The 21694-nt window shown below is 32.4% G+C and overlaps 2 protein-coding genes across 3 annotated transcripts; one reads left to right on the plus strand and one right to left on the minus strand.

The window, feature by feature from the left end:
* The first annotated feature begins 1299 nt into the window (after positions 1 to 1299).
* Positions 1300 to 2869, plus strand: LOC133702656 (transcription factor MYB41-like). The gene is made up of 3 exons (XM_062126961.1): positions 1300 to 1432; positions 1595 to 1724; positions 2080 to 2869. Exons 1-3 carry the CDS (start codon positions 1300 to 1302, stop codon positions 2867 to 2869), a joined length of 1053 nt encoding a protein of 350 aa, XP_061982945.1.
* Positions 2870 to 8849: 5980 nt separating this feature from the next.
* On the minus strand, positions 8850 to 19249 carry LOC133703158 (ubiquitin carboxyl-terminal hydrolase 14-like). 2 transcript variants are annotated; one of them, XM_062127602.1, is made up of 20 exons: positions 18865 to 19249; positions 18218 to 18389; positions 17697 to 17809; positions 17255 to 17591; positions 15270 to 15364; positions 14384 to 14517; positions 14244 to 14300; positions 13995 to 14072; positions 13844 to 13898; positions 13715 to 13750; positions 13250 to 13330; positions 12299 to 12497; positions 12158 to 12215; positions 11968 to 12090; positions 11775 to 11863; positions 11594 to 11683; positions 10481 to 10651; positions 10241 to 10359; positions 9995 to 10127; positions 8850 to 9411 (listed from the first exon to the last, which is right to left on the minus strand). In XM_062127602.1, exons 1-20 carry the CDS (start codon positions 18958 to 18960, stop codon positions 9233 to 9235), a joined length of 2415 nt encoding a protein of 804 aa, XP_061983586.1. In that variant the 5' UTR covers positions 18961 to 19249; the 3' UTR covers positions 8850 to 9232. The 2 variants fall into 2 exon arrangements, with proteins under 2 accessions (XP_061983586.1, XP_061983585.1); XM_062127601.1 differs by having other exon boundaries at positions 13715 to 13753.
* Between the last annotated feature and the right edge of the window lie 2445 nt (positions 19250 to 21694).

The raw sequence follows: 21694 nt of genomic DNA on the forward strand, positions 1-21694 counted from the left end.
AGAGGCGTCCACGTGTATAAAAGGAAATTGCGACTCGAAAGAGCTGAGGGCCTGAGGCTTGGAGCCATGCACATGCTGAGGGCCTGAGGCTCTGTAGCAGAGTCAAATGCTCCCAGCAATACATCAGAACGGATACGTGGCAGTGACAGCCAGAAACGATCTTGTTTTTGTTCTTCTTCGGTTTCACACGACTGTTTTGGAATACGAGACAGCGAGAGAGACTGCTGGAGGGGGTCCACTTTGAAAGAGCCAGCTAAGCACGTATTTGAAGCAATTTACGCCATATCAAATCAACCACTGCCACGTCATGACTGAGTTCACCGGCTCTTATTGGACCCCTTTCTCTTTTTAACCTTTATATACTCTCTTTTTTCTTCTCATTTTTCAAAAAAAATTATTTTTATATTTCCTTTTGTGTTTTAAGAATATTTTTGAAAAAAACATGAAATTTTATTTATTTTTTATTATTTTTAAATATTTTGATGTACTGTTGTTAAAAATAAAATTTAAAAAATAAAATATATATTATTTTAATAAATTTTCAAGCAAAAAATACAAACAACAGCTACCAGAATACCAACTAGAATTTATATATTTCCAATAAATGGTTGTCTTACTCCCTGTAACATGGTTAATTAACAGAAAAATTAATAAAATATTATTTAATTTCCCTAATCAATAATTACCTCTATATATATATAATTCTTATATGTTCTTAAATGAGGTGATTTGGTAGGTGGAGTGATGGTTAACAATACCAAAATGTGGAGGAAATGTTTAGAAAAATCTCAATTCAATCTTTATTTGTAAAAGAAATGCAATTTGTTTTTAATTTTTAATTTTTAATTAATTGAGAAACATACTGTGAATTTTGATGTAAATCTTGGTAAGTTTGAAATGTAGGACGGAAGCAACCAGTAGGCACAAACACAAAATGTAAAAAGGTGATTTTCTGTTCTTTTTCTTTTTTTTTCTTTTTTTTTTCTTTTTTTTTTTTTGCCATTGGAAGGATTATTAGCTTTAAAACTAGAAGTGAATTAAGGTTTTTTTTTTTTTTTTGTTTTTTTGAGATATTTCTTTATAACAAGACACGTACATTAATTTATGCTGAAGAAAGACGGTACCAAATCCCATTGACTTCTCCAGCTCCTTTTGCTTCTCTTGCTTGAATTCTCTACTCTATATATTTACACCCATGATTCTCAAATGGAGGAGGGCTTGCATTACCTCTCCTTCTCCCCCGCTCTTCTTCCTCCCTCACACGCGAAATAGGCATTCAGGGATTTGTGAGTACTTTACATGGGAAAATCTCCTTCTTGTGACAAAAATGGACTCAAGAAAGGTCCATGGACTGCAGAGGAAGATCAACAATTGATCACTTACATTCAGAAACATGGGCATGGAAGATGGCGAATCCTACCCAAAAACGCAGGTATACAAGCTGATTCTCTGTTTACTTACATGCATAAACTTTATGGGTTGCAATAATTTAAGTAATGTTAGAACTTAGAACTATATATCCTTTTTTTTCCTCTTCATCACACTTCTATTATAACCTGACTGATGTTTTTGCGATATTGTTTTCCATATGTAGGACTCAAAAGATGTGGAAAGAGTTGCCGTCTCCGGTGGACTAATTACCTGAGACCTGACATCAAGAGAGGAAAATTCTCGGATGAAGAAGAACAGACAATAATTCAACTGCATGGTATTTTGGGAAATAAGTGAGTACATTTGTTTTTTTCTGGTCTGTGCCCACTTTTTTTGTTTTATCATCACTTTACTCCCTGGCCATCTATTTGATAGTCAGAGTTTTAATTTGGATGTTTGGAATTGTATTGCAGTTAAAAGTATTTTTTATTTTTTAAAAATTATTTTTAACATTAATACATAAAAATAATATGAAAATATAAAAAAAATAAATTTTAAATTATTAAAAAAAAAACACAGTTTCTTCCAAACGTTACCAATATACACAACAAAATATCATGTACAATTTCTAAGTTGTCTTGTTTCTCTGGGACTCGTGTCCAAGTCAATTAACATCACAATTTCTGTACTATGTGTTTGGTGACTCAGGTGGTCTACAATTGCTACTCGCTTACCCGGAAGAACTGATAATGAAATAAAAAACTACTGGAACACCCACATCAAGAAAAGGCTATTGATGATGGGGATTGATCCTGCGACTCACAAGCCACGCCTCGATCTTCTTCAACACTGCTCGGCTCTCAGTTCGTGCCTCCACAACTCATCTCAGCTTAGTATTCCAAGTATGCTTGGGATTGGACCCATTTTGAACCCAAATCTCTTAAATCTAGCCACTTCTTTCTTGTCATGCCAAGGCAATATCAGCCAAGAAGTCAGTCCAAGACATTTTGAAGAAAGCCAGCGTAGAAATAACCAAGTCAATGATCAATTTCAATGCTTACAGCCAAACGAGCTCCAAAACCAAGCCCAAGCTTGCACGAACACATCGGGTGCTCAATCTCTAAATGAAACCCAAATTAGTGAAGCCAATTTGGAGCAACTTATTTCTAGAGATCCCACCAACTTCAGCTGCCAAAATTCTTTACAAAGTTCGTGGCATACCATTGAAGAGACTCCCAACGTTAGTGAAAGTTTGATGTCAAACTATGTGTATCATGACTGTAATAATAAACCCATCATCAACGATATTTCCTTTGAGACACTACCAAGTCTGAGTTTTGGTTCCCTTCTATCTACACCTTCATACAGCACAACTCCCTTGCATTCTTCATCGACAACTTATGTCAATGTTAGCGATGAAGACGAAAAGAATATTTATTGCAGTGATATGTTGTCTTTTGATATCCCCAGTTGCTTGGATGGCAACAGGCTTGTATGAGCAAAACAATTAGGGCATTGTTGATGCCCAAAATAAATAAAAGGATGTTTGTATATTATTATCATGGTAAAATGTGGTAATGGGATTTTTGAAAAAGACTTATGGTGCGATCGAAGCAGATCTAAGGCTGATGTTTTAGACAATGTAGTAGCTAGGGCTAGAACAACCAAAATCCTGAGGATGCTTGCTGGGCTTAGAAGACATCATGGGCGGAGTGTCCATGTAGATACCCGTCGGGAGTTTTTCCTGTCTAGTCTCAGCGAAGAAATTATAGTCTTTCAAGCATTGGGCACTTGTTTCCTTGTATAAGATGGACTAAGAGTTAATGCTCAAATGAATGATTTTCTTGTTTAAGACTGACTCTTGATTGTTAATTTTTCTACTTAGCTGAAAAAAATCAGATCTAAGAAATAGTTTAAAAGGATGTATTCATTATAATTCTTTGACTTGCCCTTTACACAATTCCAATGTAAGTTTCTCCCAAGCTTTTAAATAATATATCTTTCTCGCAATTTAGCTTTCTTGTAATGTACTTTGTGAGTTATTTATAACTTTATGTTTTATTTTTTATGTCATTATTGTTTCTGTATAATTTATGTGTTTATTTATATTTATTATTTATTTACATGCTTTTTATTTATTTATATTGCTCTTACTTTCAAAGCTATCTAATATTTATTCTTAGTCTTAGATATCATCACCTTAATGTAACTTATATAGTTTCTCGTAATAGATTTTTATGGTTTATTATCAGGTTAACCAACCAATAAATAGTTTCTTGCCAACATGTTAATTGAACCTATAACTTATGTGAACTCTTCTAGTTTCACCATGATCAAGTTGCATGATACTCAGTAAACCTTTTGGTTTCTTTTATTAATTCCTATAGCTTAGTACTGGAGTAAACAATATTTAGTTTTGGATTTGAATAATACTTAAGAAATTGATCATTAATTTGATCATAATTGTTTAAGATTTAATAAAAACTTGTGATACATGATCGAGATTCATGATCAATTATTTGGTTAAACCATATTATTCATTATTTAAACCAATTCCATGCCGAATTTGTATAACAATTGTTTAGGAATTTTAATAAATTTTTAATTCATACTCATGCAAGCCTATTTTGCACTAGCTTTTTGTAGAATGCACATCTTGTTTGATCACGAGGTATTTGTTGTCTCTTGGTATGTTAAGTCATAAGTATTTCTTTCTAACCTTAAAAGAAAAGAAGATATTTCGTTGAAAATATATAAATTGGCATGCTTGGTAGAACATAGACATAGAGCCAAATCTAAAACCTGGAGATGATACTCAACCCTACAAGCCAAAAACTAAGAATAACACTTGTTATGGTGTGGGGCGGCGTCGAACGACGATGGACCTGCCTCCTAAAAGTGTGTTAAAAAAAGGTTTAGGTATATAATTATAAAGTCATGATTAAAAGGTTCAGGAGTCACCACTTGATATTATGGTTACTAGAAAACCTATATATGGTCTGCAAGAGTTCGGGTAAGGGACTGGTTATATAAGGAGAAGACACATCACCTCTAGTGCACCCTACCTAAGGTAAGTTGCATTGTTGTTTGATTGTTATTCTAAGTCACGTTTCTGTTTGTTGGTCTTGTCTAAAGTTCAAGATAGATCTCTTTTCGTGAGGAAATATCTACCTTAATAGGTTAAATCTTAACCATTATAAAGTCTAAATTTTAGCATTGCATTTATTTTGCACTTTGTATCTTTAATACCTGAGAATATACTTTACAATGTAATTTTATATCCCAAAATATTAAAATCTACAACTAAATCCTACTGCTCTAAACATTAATTAAACAAAATAATTGTTGAAGGATTTTTGATATTTTGGAACTTAACTGATAATTATAAACTAGTTACAATATCCATTTTTTATTTTTAAAATATTATAAAAATAATTTTATCTCTTTTTAGAAAATATGCATGAAAACTTTTAGGATTTGGTCGTATGTACAAAAACAAAATATTTTTTTTTGTTTTTTTAAGTTTGGGAGGAAACCGAGTATATTTAATATCGGATTCGTATCTTATAGTGTAAGTCTATAGCCCGATGTTATGCAAAATTGTTGAAAAAAACATGTGAGGGAGCCACAAGTATTTTTAAAATGCCATTTGAAAAATTTAAAGTTTTTTAAATATTATAATATTATTTATTTAATATATTGGGCTGGACCTGGGCCATCCATCCAGGCTGAGCTAGAACGGGTCTAGCTCGACTCATTTAGGTTGGGCTGACCGGTAGCCCAACAAACCTCTCTCTCTCTTTTTTTAAGAGGGTTTGTGCTTGGCTAAAATGGATCCAGCCCACAACCCACATGGTTGCTAGCCCGACCTAGTAACCATATTAATTATTTTACATTTTGCATGCAGAATGGGTTCTCGTTCTTCATGCAAATGGCTACAATTTTTTCAACCAAAAGGAAAGAAAAAAGATTACCTAGCATAAGGGTGGCTATCTGGTAGTTCTAGGAAGGTCGAAGTGTTGTTGGTGGTGATGCTGGCAGTGGAGGCACGATAAGGGAAGAGGGGAAAAACTGATTGGGAGAGGAGGAAACAAATTGGAGGGAAGGGGCTATTTTTTTTCCAACTTTGACCTCAGATTTCTTGATACTTAATGCATGAAATCCACCCTATTTATAGGGGGTGAAAGATTGACACTTTATCTTTATTGGTGGCAAATCTTAGCCATTGATTTGACTCTGACAGATCTTAATCGTTGCCTTAAAGTGGCCATTATAAACTATCAAAATAGCTGCAAAAAAGGTGGTCAGGTTGGTCATTTTAGGGCGATACAATGGTAGTTGTAGGGATAGTTGGTTAGTGAGACCTACTCCGGGGTATAATACAATGTCAAGCTATCATGTTGATATACGATTTGTCTTGTTTAGTGGGGAGAAGAAGCATTAAAGAGCATTTGGCCAAGTTTTTGACTTAATATGTTAATGTTTTCCATAAACCATATTTAATATTACGATTAGTCATGTTATCTTTAACTAAGATCGTTTTTCACTAGTATTCAATATTGCTATCAAACTCAATCTATATTTGTTAAGAAATAGAAAAAAAAGCTCATTAGGTATTTCTATCAAACAAAGCCAAAGGTAATCATTGCTGACATGGTTAACATTGTCCAACAACCTAGCAAAATGGTAGATGCATATGTATAAAGATTTAAAGGAGAATTCACCTTTAACACTTTTATAATTAAAGACCTAGTAACCATTCTTGCTTGATGTCCATGTGTGAATATGTCTCTTTTTTAATGTATTGCATATGAACTCATGTTGGAAGTTAGACTATAATTCATAAAGTCTAAAACTTAGATTAAACTTTTGTATCATTAGCTTTTGCAAAATAATTGAGTTGAATTATCTTTGGTTTAATCTTTAATGTGTGTAGCATTATTGATTTGTAAATTAAACTAGAAAAAGAAAAATAATGTTTAATTTTCCTACCTATTCAGTTAGGCATTCTTTTCTTTAGAAATTACAGAAGAAAAATCTTAAAAATCCTAATGCATCATCCACTAGCATTACACCAACATCAATCAATGCCCCGACTTTAAACACTAACCCAACATCAATCATTATAGGACCCACCACATATAGTAAAGGTAAATAGCCAACTTTTTACATCAAGAAAAAAAATGCTCATGATAGAACAAAATCATAAATTTGAGATCATTTTATAGAATTTGATGGAAATCTTGAAGCTTATAAAGTCGAATGTAAAACTAAAGATATTCTTTTAAGTGGAATGACAATGAACATGATGTTAAAGTTTGAGAAATAAAGGGGTTACAATAAAAATCAGAATTTTTTGTTGTATATAATTATTGTCTTAGATTCACGTTTCAAGTTGAAATGTATAAAATTTTGTTTTAGTGACTTGTATGCTGATGACAAAGCATAATTGCTAATAAAGAATGTGAAAGATATATTAGTGAGCTTGTACGAATTTTATTTGAAAGTTGATGAGCTGGAGGATGATAGTAGACATCAATACAATGCTAATGCTATTTATACCATGAAGTTAAATGATAAGTTAAACACTTTGGCTCAATTCAAAAGGAATTTACAAGAAGCAGCTAGTGTAGAGAGTAGAAATGAGGTTAAGAGGTATTTAGTTGATGGTTGTGAGGATCATAATAATGATAAGTTAGATATTTTAGGTTGGTGAAAGCGTAATGCTTTAAAATATAAGATGTTTTAAAATATAAGATACTTTCAAAGATCTCACAACATGTGCTAGTTATTTTTTTATCAATAGTGGCTTTTAAAACATCATTTAGCACTAGCGGTCATACACTTCACCAATTTTAAAGTTCTTTATCTCTAGCATCAGTTCAAGCACTTGTTTATTGTCAAAATTAGTTGTATCATGGATCAATTTCAACCAACATTAGAACCTTGATGGATGATATAGAAACCTATGAAAACCTTGAGTCAGGTAATTTTTCAAATAAACTGACAAATTTTATTTTATGATTTATTAATTAATATGTTTTCAATGTAACATGTCTAATTTTTTATTTTGTAGAATATGGTGAAAAATTAATTTGGTAATAAATGATAATTAGTTCAAAAATTGAGGCATTTTTTTTAGAATGCATGGTAAAAATGCTACTTTTATTTTTGTATTTTCTAATTTAATTTATCATATTATAATTCTAGATTTTGAAGAAAAATATAGGAGTGAAATGCTTTTCTAGAACATACGACAATTTAAAAACTCAAAGTTAAATTACATTGTCCAATGAATCAAACAAACAAATTGACTTGCCATTATTGAAAATTTTAGGAGATTATTCGAATGTTCAATGAATCAAAGTATCAAACAATACCTAAAAACTTCCCAAGCCATGATATTGCATTGTAATTTTTTTCTGACGTAGTTGAATTGTATTATAATTTTTCTTTTTCTGTGAGTGATGCCAAATGGGACTTTTAATTAGTAGTGTGCAATTTATTTTTTAGTAAAAGCTGTTGATAAAATGAAGTACACTGCCATGATAAATCAAATTTGGTTCTTTTGACTATGAATCTTTGAAAAAAAGATTGAAATGAGATTTTATTGCAGGGAAGGTTTTGATGTTTATTAAGGAATTTTTCAGCAATGTTCTTAATTTGCTTCTTGACTGGGATGATGTGTAAAATGAAAGATTTATTATGTTCTTGGCATGATATGTTTTACATCAATTGGACAAGTGTTGCGCATTTAAAAACCCTTAAAAACTAACCTAATCAAAATGAATTTTTACATCAATTAAAAGGCTTTTAAAAACCCTTAAAAAATCACAAAGAGCCTCGAAAGAAAATGTGTTTTCCTGGTTTTTTATATAAACTAACCTAATCAAACTGGTTTTGATTGAGTTTTTATTTAAATTTTAAAAAAATCAGATTTGTTTTTTAAGTAAAAACCAAACCAAACTGAAAATATTCATCCTCAAATGCTATGGAAAAACGTTGCAACCTAAGTAAAAAAAAATATAACAAAAAACAAATATTGTCTAGATTATAGCCAAGCCAATTTAGCTAAAAATATTATTGCCACCACTCTTGACGATTCCCTTCGTCTTTCAATGCAAAAACGTGAATTGGACAGTGGTTCTTCCCATTGCTTTCATGTAATCCAAAAGCATGGTCATCTTGGAGCTATCCAGCCTCGATCATATACCATATATAAACCCAATTATAAAAAGTAGGATGGGCTTGATGGTTAAAAGGCAAGCGATTATACATCCTGAATGAGACGACACCTAGCTGCAGGTATAAAATGGAAAGCAAATCTCCAGGTGGATTTGCAACAGAATATAAAGGAATGGGCTTCCTTCAAAATTCGTTTAAAAGATTTACAGAATATTAAGAGCTTAAAAAGGTCATTTAGATAATGTATTCTCTTTGTGAATTGCAGAAAACAGGGAGGCAGTACCAGTAAAGAATAGCAAAATAAAGTTTTTTTTTCCCCAACTACTCTGAATATGGAGATAACAAATGTCTTGGTTATTGACAGATAAAGGAGTAAGATGTAGGAGATGGCAGGTCATCACATGTTTCCACATTCAAATTCTAATACTACTCACCCTCATATGTTCAATGATTTGATTTTTTCATATTATTTTGAAAAGAGGATCAAGTATGTCTAGAATTAAAGTCACGTACTCAGGAAAATTGTTCTGGCCAAGAGGCAAGACTTGCTCCATCAGGCCACAATATGCAAGGCCAAGAACCCATGGATAGTCAACTGTCAGTGATCCAAAAGACTGAAATCTTGTTTCTTCTGCCGCTGAATCTCTCCCCCATCCAATGTCAAACGCCACACAATTCAGTTGTCAAGCCTCTCAAAGAAGTACAAATACCCCATGTCCTTGGGGGGGTTTATGGAGGCCGCAACCTTGTTGTCGTTGAAGATTACCCATCTGCCATCTTTCAGGACGTGAGCAACATAATGTCCACAGTGGGTAGAGGTTCCCATGTGGCTCACTATCCCAAAAAGCCCGTATCCTGCATTAAGCCACATAACCAACTCACTTAATGCTAATGTCCAACCGCTCAAAAGTGCTACCAAGATCAAATGAAACAGCTGGTCTTGATCTGAATGATCGATGTTATATGACTCAGATAAAGGAAACGATGCTATGTAGAGAAATGTATAATTTAACAGTTTTAAGAAAATAACAGCAGATGCTGGCAATCCATTGCAGATACATAATATTCCAATCAAATCTAAGCTTCTGAAAACTCTAGGAATAGAAATAAAAGACTTAGAAAGTTAGGTTTTGCCTTGTCCTTCCAATAGTCAAAAGTCTTTTAACATTTCAGTATGGTAACCTATCTTTAAGTTGAAAATTAAATACAACACCAAATATTTAAGGGATCTCCATTAAGGCCACTATAATGATTTCTAGTGGAAAAGAACGACTACAGAAGGGAAATGCAAATAGAAAATGCACCAGGCCACATAAGATAGATAGCATTGCAAAGGAACAATAAACATTCCATCGAAGCAGCCATGTAAGATTCAAAACATGTGAGCATTATAAAATGCTTATGATCAATAAAGTGAAGACAAGGGTTCAAAACTCACTCCCTCTTCCATCAGGTAATTCAGTGTCATCAGGAGTAGGTTTAGAGCTTGATGTGGAGGTGTCCATGTCAGATGAAACAGAAGCATCAGGATTGTTGAATATCCAATCTGTAGCTTTCTCAATGTCACCACCCTGGAGAGTTCCCAAAAAATATTCATGAAATAGTTTAAGTTTCACAGTTCTTTGTACAGTAATGTTGCCAAATGTAATCCTTAAGCCTAAAAGAACAAGAAGCATATCTTTACCGATGCCTTAAGTGCCTTTCGAGAAATTTCTTCTTGAAAACCAAATGATAGTAGGGTATCAACTTTCGATTGATCAACTTCATTACCATGTGCCCCTTGGGAAACAGGAACATCTATATCTGAAAGAAGGCATGTTATCATATCAATTACAGAAACTGTATTACTGCCTCCTACATCACATCCGCAGAAGCTGGATCTCAATAGAAGCTTAGTTCCCTGACAATGATACATTTTATATACCTGGGTCATCCATGTGAGCAAGCAACCAATTCATAGCCTCTTCTACTCCAGCATTTGAGGTATTTATAGCAGCTTTCTGGCAATGTAGATGATTGAACCCCATTGAGACAAGCTGGGCAACAATATCCTCATTGGCCACAGGGTTATTTGATTCCACCTCTGCCTCAGGTACTGTGCAGTATGAAAGCATGGAAGAAGAATTAAAATAAAACTGCTCTAAATCTCTGCTCAAAACAAAAAACTGAGATAGATGACCATATACCACCATTAAATAGTGGCGACAACAACCCAAGAGAATAGGTTTCACAGATCAGAAACACAAGCATCAATCTATGCAACAATGCAACAATTTATTCTCAAAAAGAAAGATCAACAATTTAGTCTCTATGACCGACAACTTCAATTTTGTTTCTTTTATTTATTTGTTTATTTATTTTTTGAGGGGGTTATTCAGCAACAGAGGAACAAAAAATTGAAAAAAAAATATTACTTGAGAAAACTTGTCAGTGGTTTTCTAATAATGGAAGAAATGATACAGGTCACCTTAATTCAGTTTACACCTAGTGAGCAACTAACATGCAATCTCCTTGTGAACAGTTGATCAAATGATTAGTCGCAATGTCACCAGTGGAAATGCACCTCATAATTTGGTGGGAATTCTAGGTCACTCATAAAGTTCAGCCACTCACCTCTTCCCCACGCCTTCTCCCTAATTTGAGAATGGAAAAAAACAATTCAAGGCATAGGGTGACAAGTATGTAACGAGCAGAGCTATTATAGCGTTGACATATTGTGGCTTAGTGAGTGTTTGGGAATGCGGTAGCTTATGTTTTTGGATGTGTTTCAAAAGAGCGTTTCACTTGAAAAAGCATCACATTGATGCTTTTTCAGTGCTTTTCAATGATTTTGATTTGATGATGTTAAAAATAAATAAATAAAATTATTTTAATGTATTTTCAAGTGAAAAACACCCTACACCACAATACCAAATACTTAGCATGTAGGATAAATTGAATGAATTAACCCGTTACATATACAAAATTTATCCTAAATTTTCCATAGAAAAAATCAAATAAAATATAGAAGTTGGAAATTCCAAAGAGTATTGTGTACCCCCATCTGGTAACAACTCCTCCCCTGGTTGAAGGCCTTTGCTTCGCATGTAGCTGATATCTATGATATCAGGAACATCTATGTAGACATCTGAACAGATAAAAACAATCAACAATAATTATAAATCTGTATTTTAGAGACCAACAAAGTAAGAAAAGTGTTGAAGCCATCTAAAATTTACCAAGCTTTTTTGGCACCCAGCCTTCCTCCAATACAAATTTTCGCATGTGCAACACCAAATAATCAGGGAATGAAGTTAGACCAGCAGTCCTGCAGCATATATCCACAAAGGAAAAAAAAAATTAGCTTTGCATCAGGGTGTCTGAACACACTAATGACATCATCATAAACCAGAGAAATATCAAAAAGCATACTTCAGTGCTGTTGTCTTAGCCTTCAAGGCAGTGCTATAGTAATCTTGTATCTCCTCTGGAGCTGAATAATTAGCAAGGCATGCTGCTAGGGGAACCCTTGGACGCACAATTTCATCACTGGACCTGAAACAACTCACTAAACTAAGACAAAATTTAAAGTAAAACAGGATTGCTAAACATTTGTACTTACACATCCTTTCCTTCAGAAATCTTTTCTGCTTTCAATTTGTGGAAGGCTTCTAGTTCTTCTGAATTCCCACAGATGTACACTGTTAACATATAACTCCAGGTATATGTTTCAGAGGAAGGAGATAGAACAAAGAAAAAACACCTTTATTGGTTGCTTCATGTAGGGGAATATTCAAAGAGAGAATATAGTCAAGCCTTTTATTGAACCCAACTTTTCCAGATGGACACAGGATACGTTCTTCAATTCCAAACTTGAAACTCCTTGAAGGATCCAACGCAGAACTCCCGCCATTAACACGTTCAACTTGATCAAGAAAGTGTAGGAAGAATTCCAATGCATCCTACAAATATGTGGGCATTATATTTCTCGAAATCAGTTCTTGAACAGTAATGGTTGTCTATTAGGCTCCCCACCCAACCGATATTTATTTATTTTTATTTTGCAGCTAAGACACAAAAATATTTAGTAAATTGTACCCTCTGGATGATTCTAAATATTTAATCACCAAATTGACTTCCTCTCTCATAGATTTTTTAACAAGCCTCTTTATGCTAACTATGGCATACTTGGTGAAGGTTGAATGCATTTTTCAAGGAAATGTTTCTACATGTATTTTCTTCTTTCCCAAGCATGGAAACCCATTTTTTCAAAACCTATTCTTTCGTTTTAGGATCAGACAACAATTGCAATGATCTATTTTGGATAGAGGTAGATTACAAGAATCCCACACTCCACTCCCCGCCTCCAAAACAAAAAAGCAGCACACAGGAAAATTTATCTTCATGCACCCAAAGAAAATGGTACAGATTTCTGTCAATTTATAAAATTACTGATGTCAAATTTGATATGTACAAAACCCAGTTATACTATAACTAGAGCCTTCTTATTTCTTATTTTTGTCAACCAAAAAGGGGGAAATTAATTCATAACCTCATAATTCAAGTTGAATGATTTTCAAATAGCTCAGAGGGAAGACGTTAGAAATTTCACTATTCATATAGCTTCTTTATTATACAATTTAGAATGTTCATCTTCTAAAAGTAATTCATGCATGTGGAAAGCAACAAATTTGCAGTTTCCATTGATTCATACCTGTTGCCTCATGGAAGAAAACTCAGGATGGCTGGCAGCAATAACTGCTTTGAACATACGAGGGGGTATACCTTCCTGTTTCTATTATTTGAAGAAGGATACAAGAAGATAAATGAGAGAGAAAATATAAGGGAAACAAAGTCAGATAAGAAAAACAACTAAGGCATATTTCTGAGCAAAAAGACAATAGGTTGTGACATATACAAGAAAATCATTCGCATTGAGCTATAATCTGTGTTTTAAAAAAGGTACCAACTTAACAAGTAGCTTATATAATTAGCTGAAAATTGCATTTGAAATGAAATAATTCAGAATTTGGTAACTATATCCATGACATTCAAAAACTTAAAATTCTATAAGAATTATAACAGATTATTCATCTCATAATGCAATTTAAGATTTTTAAATCTCCAGCAACAAAATCCAGAGCTAATAAAAGAGGAAAAAGTTAAATAGAAAGCTTACGTTGGTTGTTGAGATAGCAGCATTCTCGTCATCATCCTTCTGGACAGCAACAAATAAGAAAAATGTTTATTGGGAAAAAAAAAAGTGATCTATTGTATTAAGCACATCATATTGTCCCATTTTCCATACCTCGGGTGCTGGAACCGAGTATTTGCCAGACAGCATACCATGTGCCAGCTTTGTACTGCCACATAATGAACATCAGAGATGAGTAGCAGGAATTTCGTTTTATAATTATCAAGTGAAAAATTGCATAATATTTAATCTGCTTTATACTTACAGCTGCATATTTAAGTCTACAGTTGGATCAGCAGGAGCCATCTCAAATGCCATTTTTAAGCTTTGGTTAGTGTAGTATCTGATGACATTATTGCACCAAATAATGAACAAATAAGCACAATGTCTGACCAAAAAGTGATTGGTGGATGTTTGTGCACCACATGCATGTGTATGCAGAAACATTTATATACATATAAATATATCTATCTATGAATATCTGCATTTTTACTCATATTTAATGTGGACTAACCGTGAATTGAAGGAACGTGTTGAGAACACAACTTGCATCGTTGCTGCCATGTAGCAGCTGCCAGGAAAAAGAAAATTAGTAAACATGAAAGCCAAACAAATGCATGGTTCAAGACATCACTTGATGAAGCCCACGGTTACCTGTTTCCAAGATTCGCAAGTCCTGTATAACCAGGTCCATGAATGAGTTCCGAATCCTGTCCACTTTCCTGAATTCGGTTCCAATCAAAGTTGGTATTCTGGTCAAGTTCCCTCTCAGCAGTAGTCATTTCAGTCTGAAAACAAGAAATTGATACTGGTAGTTGGTCAAACCTGAAGGGTGAATCATTATTGATGAGACATCATGGTATTAAATTATGTCAAAAACTGGCAAACTCAACCAAAATGACAAAAAGATCATGTTAAATGAAAAATAATGCCTGCTCCTTAAAAGCAAGTGATGGATTGTGACAAAAATGCAGCAAACACAATGAAACATAAACCAATAGAAACACATTCCAACCCGCATATAAGACAAACCAGAGCTTTTCAGAGTTTAGTTTTACAAAGCTGCTCAAAACCTGACTAACAATCAAAATCCTCCAACTTTGTTGATGGTTTCCAAACTACAGCTGTGAATGTGAAATATTGATGACCACTAAGACATGATATTGTCAAAACATATCATTGTGGCATAAAATATATAGACCAAAAACCAATCATGTCCCCATAATGCAAATGCATATAGATGGCCATCTTTACACCATTAGTTTTCTTATTCACTGTTATCAAAAACTCTACCACCTATGAATAACAAGAACTTTCCTGTAATACTCATATCAGCATAGTATAAATATAGGTATAAATTTCCTTAAGCTTCCAAATCAAGGTTAATGTCAAAAATAGTTCCATTTCATCCATCATCATAAAAGGACAGTGTGAATGGCATGAAAATTGCTTGATAATAATTATAACATTAAAAAAAGGGTCAACCTAAAAGTCAGATGTACCGCTTAATAGTTCACAGTAAACAGCACAGATGACTAACCTTTTGTAAGGCAGAAAAATCAATGCCAAAAAATGCCAAATGTTGTGCTAAAAGCGGGTCCACAACACTATCATCCTCTGGATATGAGAAAACATCTGAGCTACCACAATATGTACCCATGGTTAGTTCTGAGGTTGTGCAAAACAAATCCTCAAAGAATAATTAAGAAGAAACTGGAATGCATGGAATGTTAAACCAAAGACACATTTTCTCTCTCTTCTTCAAATCAACAAGACAACACATCCATACAAGCAGAATTAAATATGGAAAGTCAGCAAAGCCCCAAGATTCCCAGGCTGTCTCTACCAGTCACTTGCACATTTGTGTATTGTCCATCTTAGTCTATGAGTTTTATGTGTTCCCTTCAATGTTAAAGTTAGAACTCTTTCCTTTAACTAACCATTGGGCACCATTATAACATCGATTCAGTTTGCAGAATTAATTGTCAAGCAATAATAATAAGCCTTAATTTCATCCTTCAAGATTTTCCTAAGCTACTTAATTAAAAATAAAAAATTTGGCGTGAGGAAATTTCTTCCATATTCTTGGCATAATAATGTTTATTGCATTATTTCATTAATGGTTAAGATTTCTAGGTTTTGAAGAGTTTAAGAAGAGTCTAATGTGCAGTTTTGGTAAATCAAGCATAACTTTTAATCCATCTGTTGGATCGAGCTAAAATTTTAACAAAAGATTCTGAAGGCCCTGTTTTCTATTAGGTTAAAATTTCATGATGATCAGAGATCGGAAAGGCATTCAAAAAAGGCTCAGAACTTACTATCTGGGATTGTCCTTACTTACCTTGTTGTATTTGGATTCTTTTTCATATTTAACTTAGGACTTTTAATTTAATTTAATATTTTACTATTTAGAAATCCTAATTTTACTTGTATGGATTCTATTAATTAGGTAAGTTTTAATTAGGAATCTTTTTCTATAAAGGATTTTAGTTTTAATTAAGAATCATGTCCCATAAAGGATTTTAAGACTAATATAAATAGAGATGTCAAGTTTTCTTTAAATTTCTCTACAACATCAAAATTAATGCTCGGTGGCTTGGCTGCTACATTCTACAACATCCCATCTTGTTCACTTCTTTCAAATTTCATTAGAAACGTAACTGAGGAATACCTAGCAGCTTTTCATGAAGGCAAATAAATCCTCCAAACATGCTGCAAGTGCATGATTAGCATGTATCATCACAAAAAGTAAACTCCCAGTTTCTGTTATTCTAATACTCCAACTTCCTAGTCTATGATTTCTAACTTTCCGCAGATTGCAATTGCATTTTGTTAATAAGCAATAATGCACCAACTACTTAAGTTAAAAGCTGCTCATAACATCGAATTGTGGCAAAAGTTTTACAGATAGATCCTATCATCTTCCCAAGATTACTGGACTAGGACATTTAACTTCTACAGATAAACCTTTTAGAAATCAGAAGTATAGATACACTGTAGAGATTGTGAGTTTTTTGTCTTGGGTGAGGTTTTATTCTAGCAGCACCCTTTGGTGCCTGTTAGAGATGTCTGACAAAGATTTACTTATCACATACAATAGTGCACAATCATTAATCCACTTCATATTGTTCAATACATGCTATAATTTGTCCTCGGCAACCTTCAAATCACTCATGACACTCAATTAAAGAACAGATAATCAAGCAAATGGAAGGATGCACAAATTTTCATGCGGGCAACTATCCTTCCGACCCAGCATCTAACTTCTTCCTCTTTTAGGAATCTACTCCTAGTTGAGTACACTCATCACATTGCTTAACAGTGTAGCATATACAATAACATTAAAAAAAAATGGAACCATATAACTGCTTGTAATGGTGCAAGGAGTGAATAGATACAATTTTGACTTTGTACCCTTCATTCAAAAGATGCATGATTTTGGCATTTATATGCAAGCACATAGCTAAGCAAAGAAAATTATTATATGGGAAATTTCAAAGCCTTCACAATGCAAGTTGGCGTTACCTGCTGCTTCAAGATCAGCGGTAATTGTCCCAAGCTTCACAGCTAGAGGGTAGCTTGTCTCCTTGTAATGTGCAATGGCATGGTTGTTGCCTCCAGTTCCATCAAAATTCTTTCGCCCACAAAGAATCATTCCATCAGTAAGATTTAGCCACAAATTATCTTTTTTGTCACACTTGGCACATTTCCATCCAGAAGGTGGGACAATAACACCATTGTCAATCTGTGGTAAATTCATTGCATATGCACTAACTTGCTTCTTATCAGCTGTCCAGGCAGCAAGTTGCTCTTTCCTCTCTGCACCTTCAGCCATTATGATAGCATCAACAGCCAACCTTACCTGCAGTATTAGGCAAACACTAGCCACAATAAGGTCTTCTTCTGGGTGGTAAAATTTTATTTATATTAAAAAACTAAAAGAAATGATTAATGAACAATAATGCACCTTCTCTGGCAACTCCACTGAAGGGAATGGAAAAGTAACATAATCAGGTAATATAACTATATTGTGAGTTTCTTCATATTGAGGTTCATTGTTGTCAAATCCCCCTTCAACACCTACAAAAAGATAATTTATATATTTGAGAGAAACGAGGGGAAGCTATCTGATGGCAAGCAAAGAGGTGCTTTCAATGCCTGAAATTCTTTTTTTAAGCCAGTTCTTCTTATAAGCAATAGGGGGATCAAAACAAAAGGATCTATACCAAAGCAGCACCAAATCAAACCCGAAAGCTTAAATATTAGATTGTAAGCTTTCATTTCAATATAAATACACCTCTTACAAAATCACTCTCTAAACAATATAACAAATCCAATCAGATGCATGCTCTCTCTCTCGACAAGCTGTAGTCATTGGTGATTGCAACTCATAACCAAGTCTCAATATCGATTCCCGCACCCCAGTGTCAATCATAAACACTAAATGATCATGAAAGCAGCAATAAAATTACATAAATATTTGATTACCTATAGCCAAAAGAGTTGGTTTCTTGGAAGGCCGATCTTCAGGGACCACCTTCCTGGTTTGCTTTATGTGTAAATAAACAGGGTTTCCAGTCTTCTCATAATTCCAATCCACATAATCTTTCCCAAAAGCAAGAAATGTGGTCATGTCGACAAACAACCCGCCTTCAGACCTCTGAAATTCATCAAAACAATATATATATATATATATATAAAGAATTCTAAAATTACAACGAAATAACATAAAATTAAAAAAATATATACAGAATAAAATGGAAATTTATTTCTCTCACTTTCTCGGGAACCAAATAATGAATGCTTGTTTGGCATTGTGATGCAGAGTGTTTTTTTTCTTGAAAATACATTAAAATAAATTTTTCAGAATTTTTTATCATTTTTCACATTAACACATCAAAATCATCAAAAAGCTTAAAAAATATGATTTTTCAAGGAAAACACATTTTTAAAAATCATCCAAAAACAAAAGCTATTGATGGGGTCTAAGTACATTTGAGTGAACCACAACAACGTCAGAGTAAGCAAGTAATGGGACTCAGTGAGTTATCATCTACATTAAGCAAATTTGTGGTCTTTTCGCTGAAAAATTGCAGTTTCTCGGAAAACAAGCGAAGAGTAGATGAAAAGAATACCGGAGTTTCGAAGGAGACGCAGCACTCATGCTTGTAGATGCGATTAGTTGGTTCAGGGATCCGAACCCGAGAGAGATTCGATCGGAGCAGCTCCATAGGGTTTATAGTATCGAAACGTTAATTTTTGAAGAGAATTTTAGAGAGAGCTGTCTGTGTTTTCTATTATTTATGCCTCCACGAGGAGGAGGAGGAGGAGGAGGAGGAGAGAAAAGAGGAGAATTTGTGCTTTGCCCTAAGAAAATGCAAGGTCTAGAGTTGATTTGATTCTGATTTTGTGAGAGAGAAATGAGAAGTGAGCAGCAAGGAGAAGGGTTTTGTAGAGTAGAGACTAGAGAGCACACAGCACGTCTTCGAGGGTGTGAGAGTACTTGGTGACGTGGCTGGAATTGAATTTGGATGGGTGGGTTCTCTGATTGGATTTTAACAATTGGGTCCATGATATTTGGTCCACTGTAACTATTATTAAACTATTTCATTAAAACTTTCGGTGGAAACAACACTTTTCTTTTTCTTTTTCTTTTTCTTTTTCTTTTTATTGGTTGGGTACTTCAAACTTTTTTTTTTAGCATCTCAATTTTATTTAAATTTTTTTTTGGTCTTTCAAACTTTTTTCTCATTTTGCTTCTTATTTAATAATTATTGTTTGGTTTTACAAAATTAACTTTGATAAACTATAAAATAGCATTTGAAATTATAAATATACGACTCAATGTAAAATAAAATAAATATTAAAAAAAACAATAGAAATGAAATGAAGATGAAAGACATGATCCATTACAAATTGCAGTAATTATTTATAATGTTTTTTTAAAACATAATTATTACTTAACTTTTTTTATTTTCAAATTAATCATTTCACATCAAATTGACTTATAATTGGATTTGATGTTTTATTTTAATTGATTTTATATAGGACTCTCGCAATGTTATAAATAGATTTTGATGTTAAGTTAATGTTCTATTTGGTAAAATAAAATTTTATTTTATTGATTTAAATCAATTAAAAATTTAGAAATCTAATTTTAAATTGAAATAAATGTTTAGCATTTTTTTTCCTAAAATATAATATTTTTATCTCATTTTCATGACTCATATTGAATTTAAAGGATTTATTGTTATTTATTAAAATATATAATTCTCAATTTATTTTATTGAATATATATATATATATATATATTAATTTACATTTAAAAAAAATATGATAAAAAAACATGTAAACAATATCAGCCCTTTTTTTTTGACATTTCAGCTTTTTAATTTTATTATTTTAGCGTTTATATTTTCACTTTTTATATCTCAAAAATGTTTTTGAATAAATTTAAAAATAATTCAAGCCCTATTTGTTTTTGCATTTCAAAAGTTTTTTTTGAATAAAATTAAATTTTTTTATTTTTTTACTTTAAATTAATATTTTTTAAATAAAAATATTATTTTAATATATTTTTAAATAAAAAATACTTTAAAAAATAATCATAACCTCACTACCAAACACCTGATGCTTTCAATCCTTATTCAAGTAAAAGTAACTTGTTGAAGCATAAATTTGTTTAAATTTGAGAGACAATTTTTTTTTTTTTGAGAGACAACCATATACATTCTCTATCTTTTTTTTTTCAATCTTGGATTTATTTGACCATGTGGCTCACCATATTTTTTTAAAAAATAGTTTTAAATTAATTTTTGTATATTTTTGAATCATTTTGATATATTAATATTAAAAATATTTAAAAATATATTATTTTAATATATTTATAAATAAAAAACAATTTAAAAAAATATGTTAATTTTTCTAGTAAACCCTTCTAACTATTAAAAAACAATCCAATCACCTCAAATTTTTAATTCCTCCACTTTATCTTCTCTCGTCACAATGTAAAAGTTTACCAGTAAAGTGTTTTAAAATGCTTCTTTTTTTTTTTTTAGAGAAAAACGAGAGAAAAGAAAAGGGATAAAGGAAAAGGACAATCTTGAAGGTATTTTTTTTACTCATTTATGAAGAAATGGGAGGAAAGTGGAGGGATAAAAATTTTAAAAAAATTATTTTCATAAGCCAACATAATCCGATTATAGAAAATTATTTATAAATTCTTTTAATATACTAATATAAAAAGATATTTTAATATATTTTTAAATAAAAAATACTTTTTAAAAGCACTTTATATATAATATATGACACACTTTTAGTATACAATGAACTCTACTTATTTTAAACTAGTCTAATCACCATGCAGCACATTAATATCAACAACTCTATAGCATAAAGTATATACTTTAGATGGAATCCAATGACAATTTGAATGGGGTCTTGATAGAAAATTGATGATACACAAACCATAGGTTTTAGGTTTAGGAACCCTAAAAAGATTTAATTACTTTCTCTAACTTTATTTTTGTCCATTTCCAGTAGAGTAATAAATCTTTTTAAAGCATTCATGATATTTTTCCTTTTCCATTTATAGTCTATATGTTTTTTTTTAAAAAAAAAACATGTTTGGTTGAATAATTATATTTATTTTCTCCATGAGTGATTTTAAAAAGCAAAAATAGATTTTTCCAAATAGCATAAAATGGATTTAAATTTTAATTCTTTTTTATGTATAGATATCATGATATCAATATTAGCACTATAAAACACTTATGATAACATGAGCACCATCATCAATGACACAAGATGGATTGAATTATTGAGGAGGGAAAATTAATAATATCTCAAGATAGAAACATTGCAAAATATTTTGAAAATATTTAATAAGTCTAGTAATTATGGTTATCAGATCCAACTCGGGACCTGACTAAGGAGCCAGGTCCCAAGTTACACAGGTTGACTCGG

Source organism: Populus nigra, chromosome 9, assembly GCF_951802175.1.
Source record: "Populus nigra chromosome 9, ddPopNigr1.1, whole genome shotgun sequence".
NCBI classification, from domain to species: domain Eukaryota; kingdom Viridiplantae; phylum Streptophyta; class Magnoliopsida; order Malpighiales; family Salicaceae; genus Populus; species Populus nigra.

Coding starts and splice junctions, on each gene's coding strand:
- LOC133702656 (XM_062126961.1), top strand. CDS start 1,300: ATGGGAAAATCTCCTTCTTGTGACAAAAATGGACTCAAGAAAGGTCCA. Junction 1,433..1,594: donor AATCCTACCCAAAAACGCAG/GTATACAAGCTG, acceptor TTCCATATGTAG/GACTCAAAAGATGTGGAAAG. Junction 1,725..2,079: donor CATGGTATTTTGGGAAATAA/GTGAGTACATTT, acceptor TTGGTGACTCAG/GTGGTCTACAATTGCTACTC.
- LOC133703158 (XM_062127601.1), bottom strand. CDS start 18,960: ATGGAGCTGCTCCGATCGAATCTCTCTCGGGTTCGGATCCCTGAACCA. Junction 13,754..13,843: donor ACTCGGTTCCAGCACCCGAG/GTATGGAAAATG, acceptor GTTGCTGTCCAG/AAGGATGATGACGAGAATGC. Junction 12,091..12,157: donor ATTTCTGAAGGAAAGGATGT/GTAAGTACAAAT, acceptor GAGTTGTTTCAG/GTCCAGTGATGAAATTGTGC.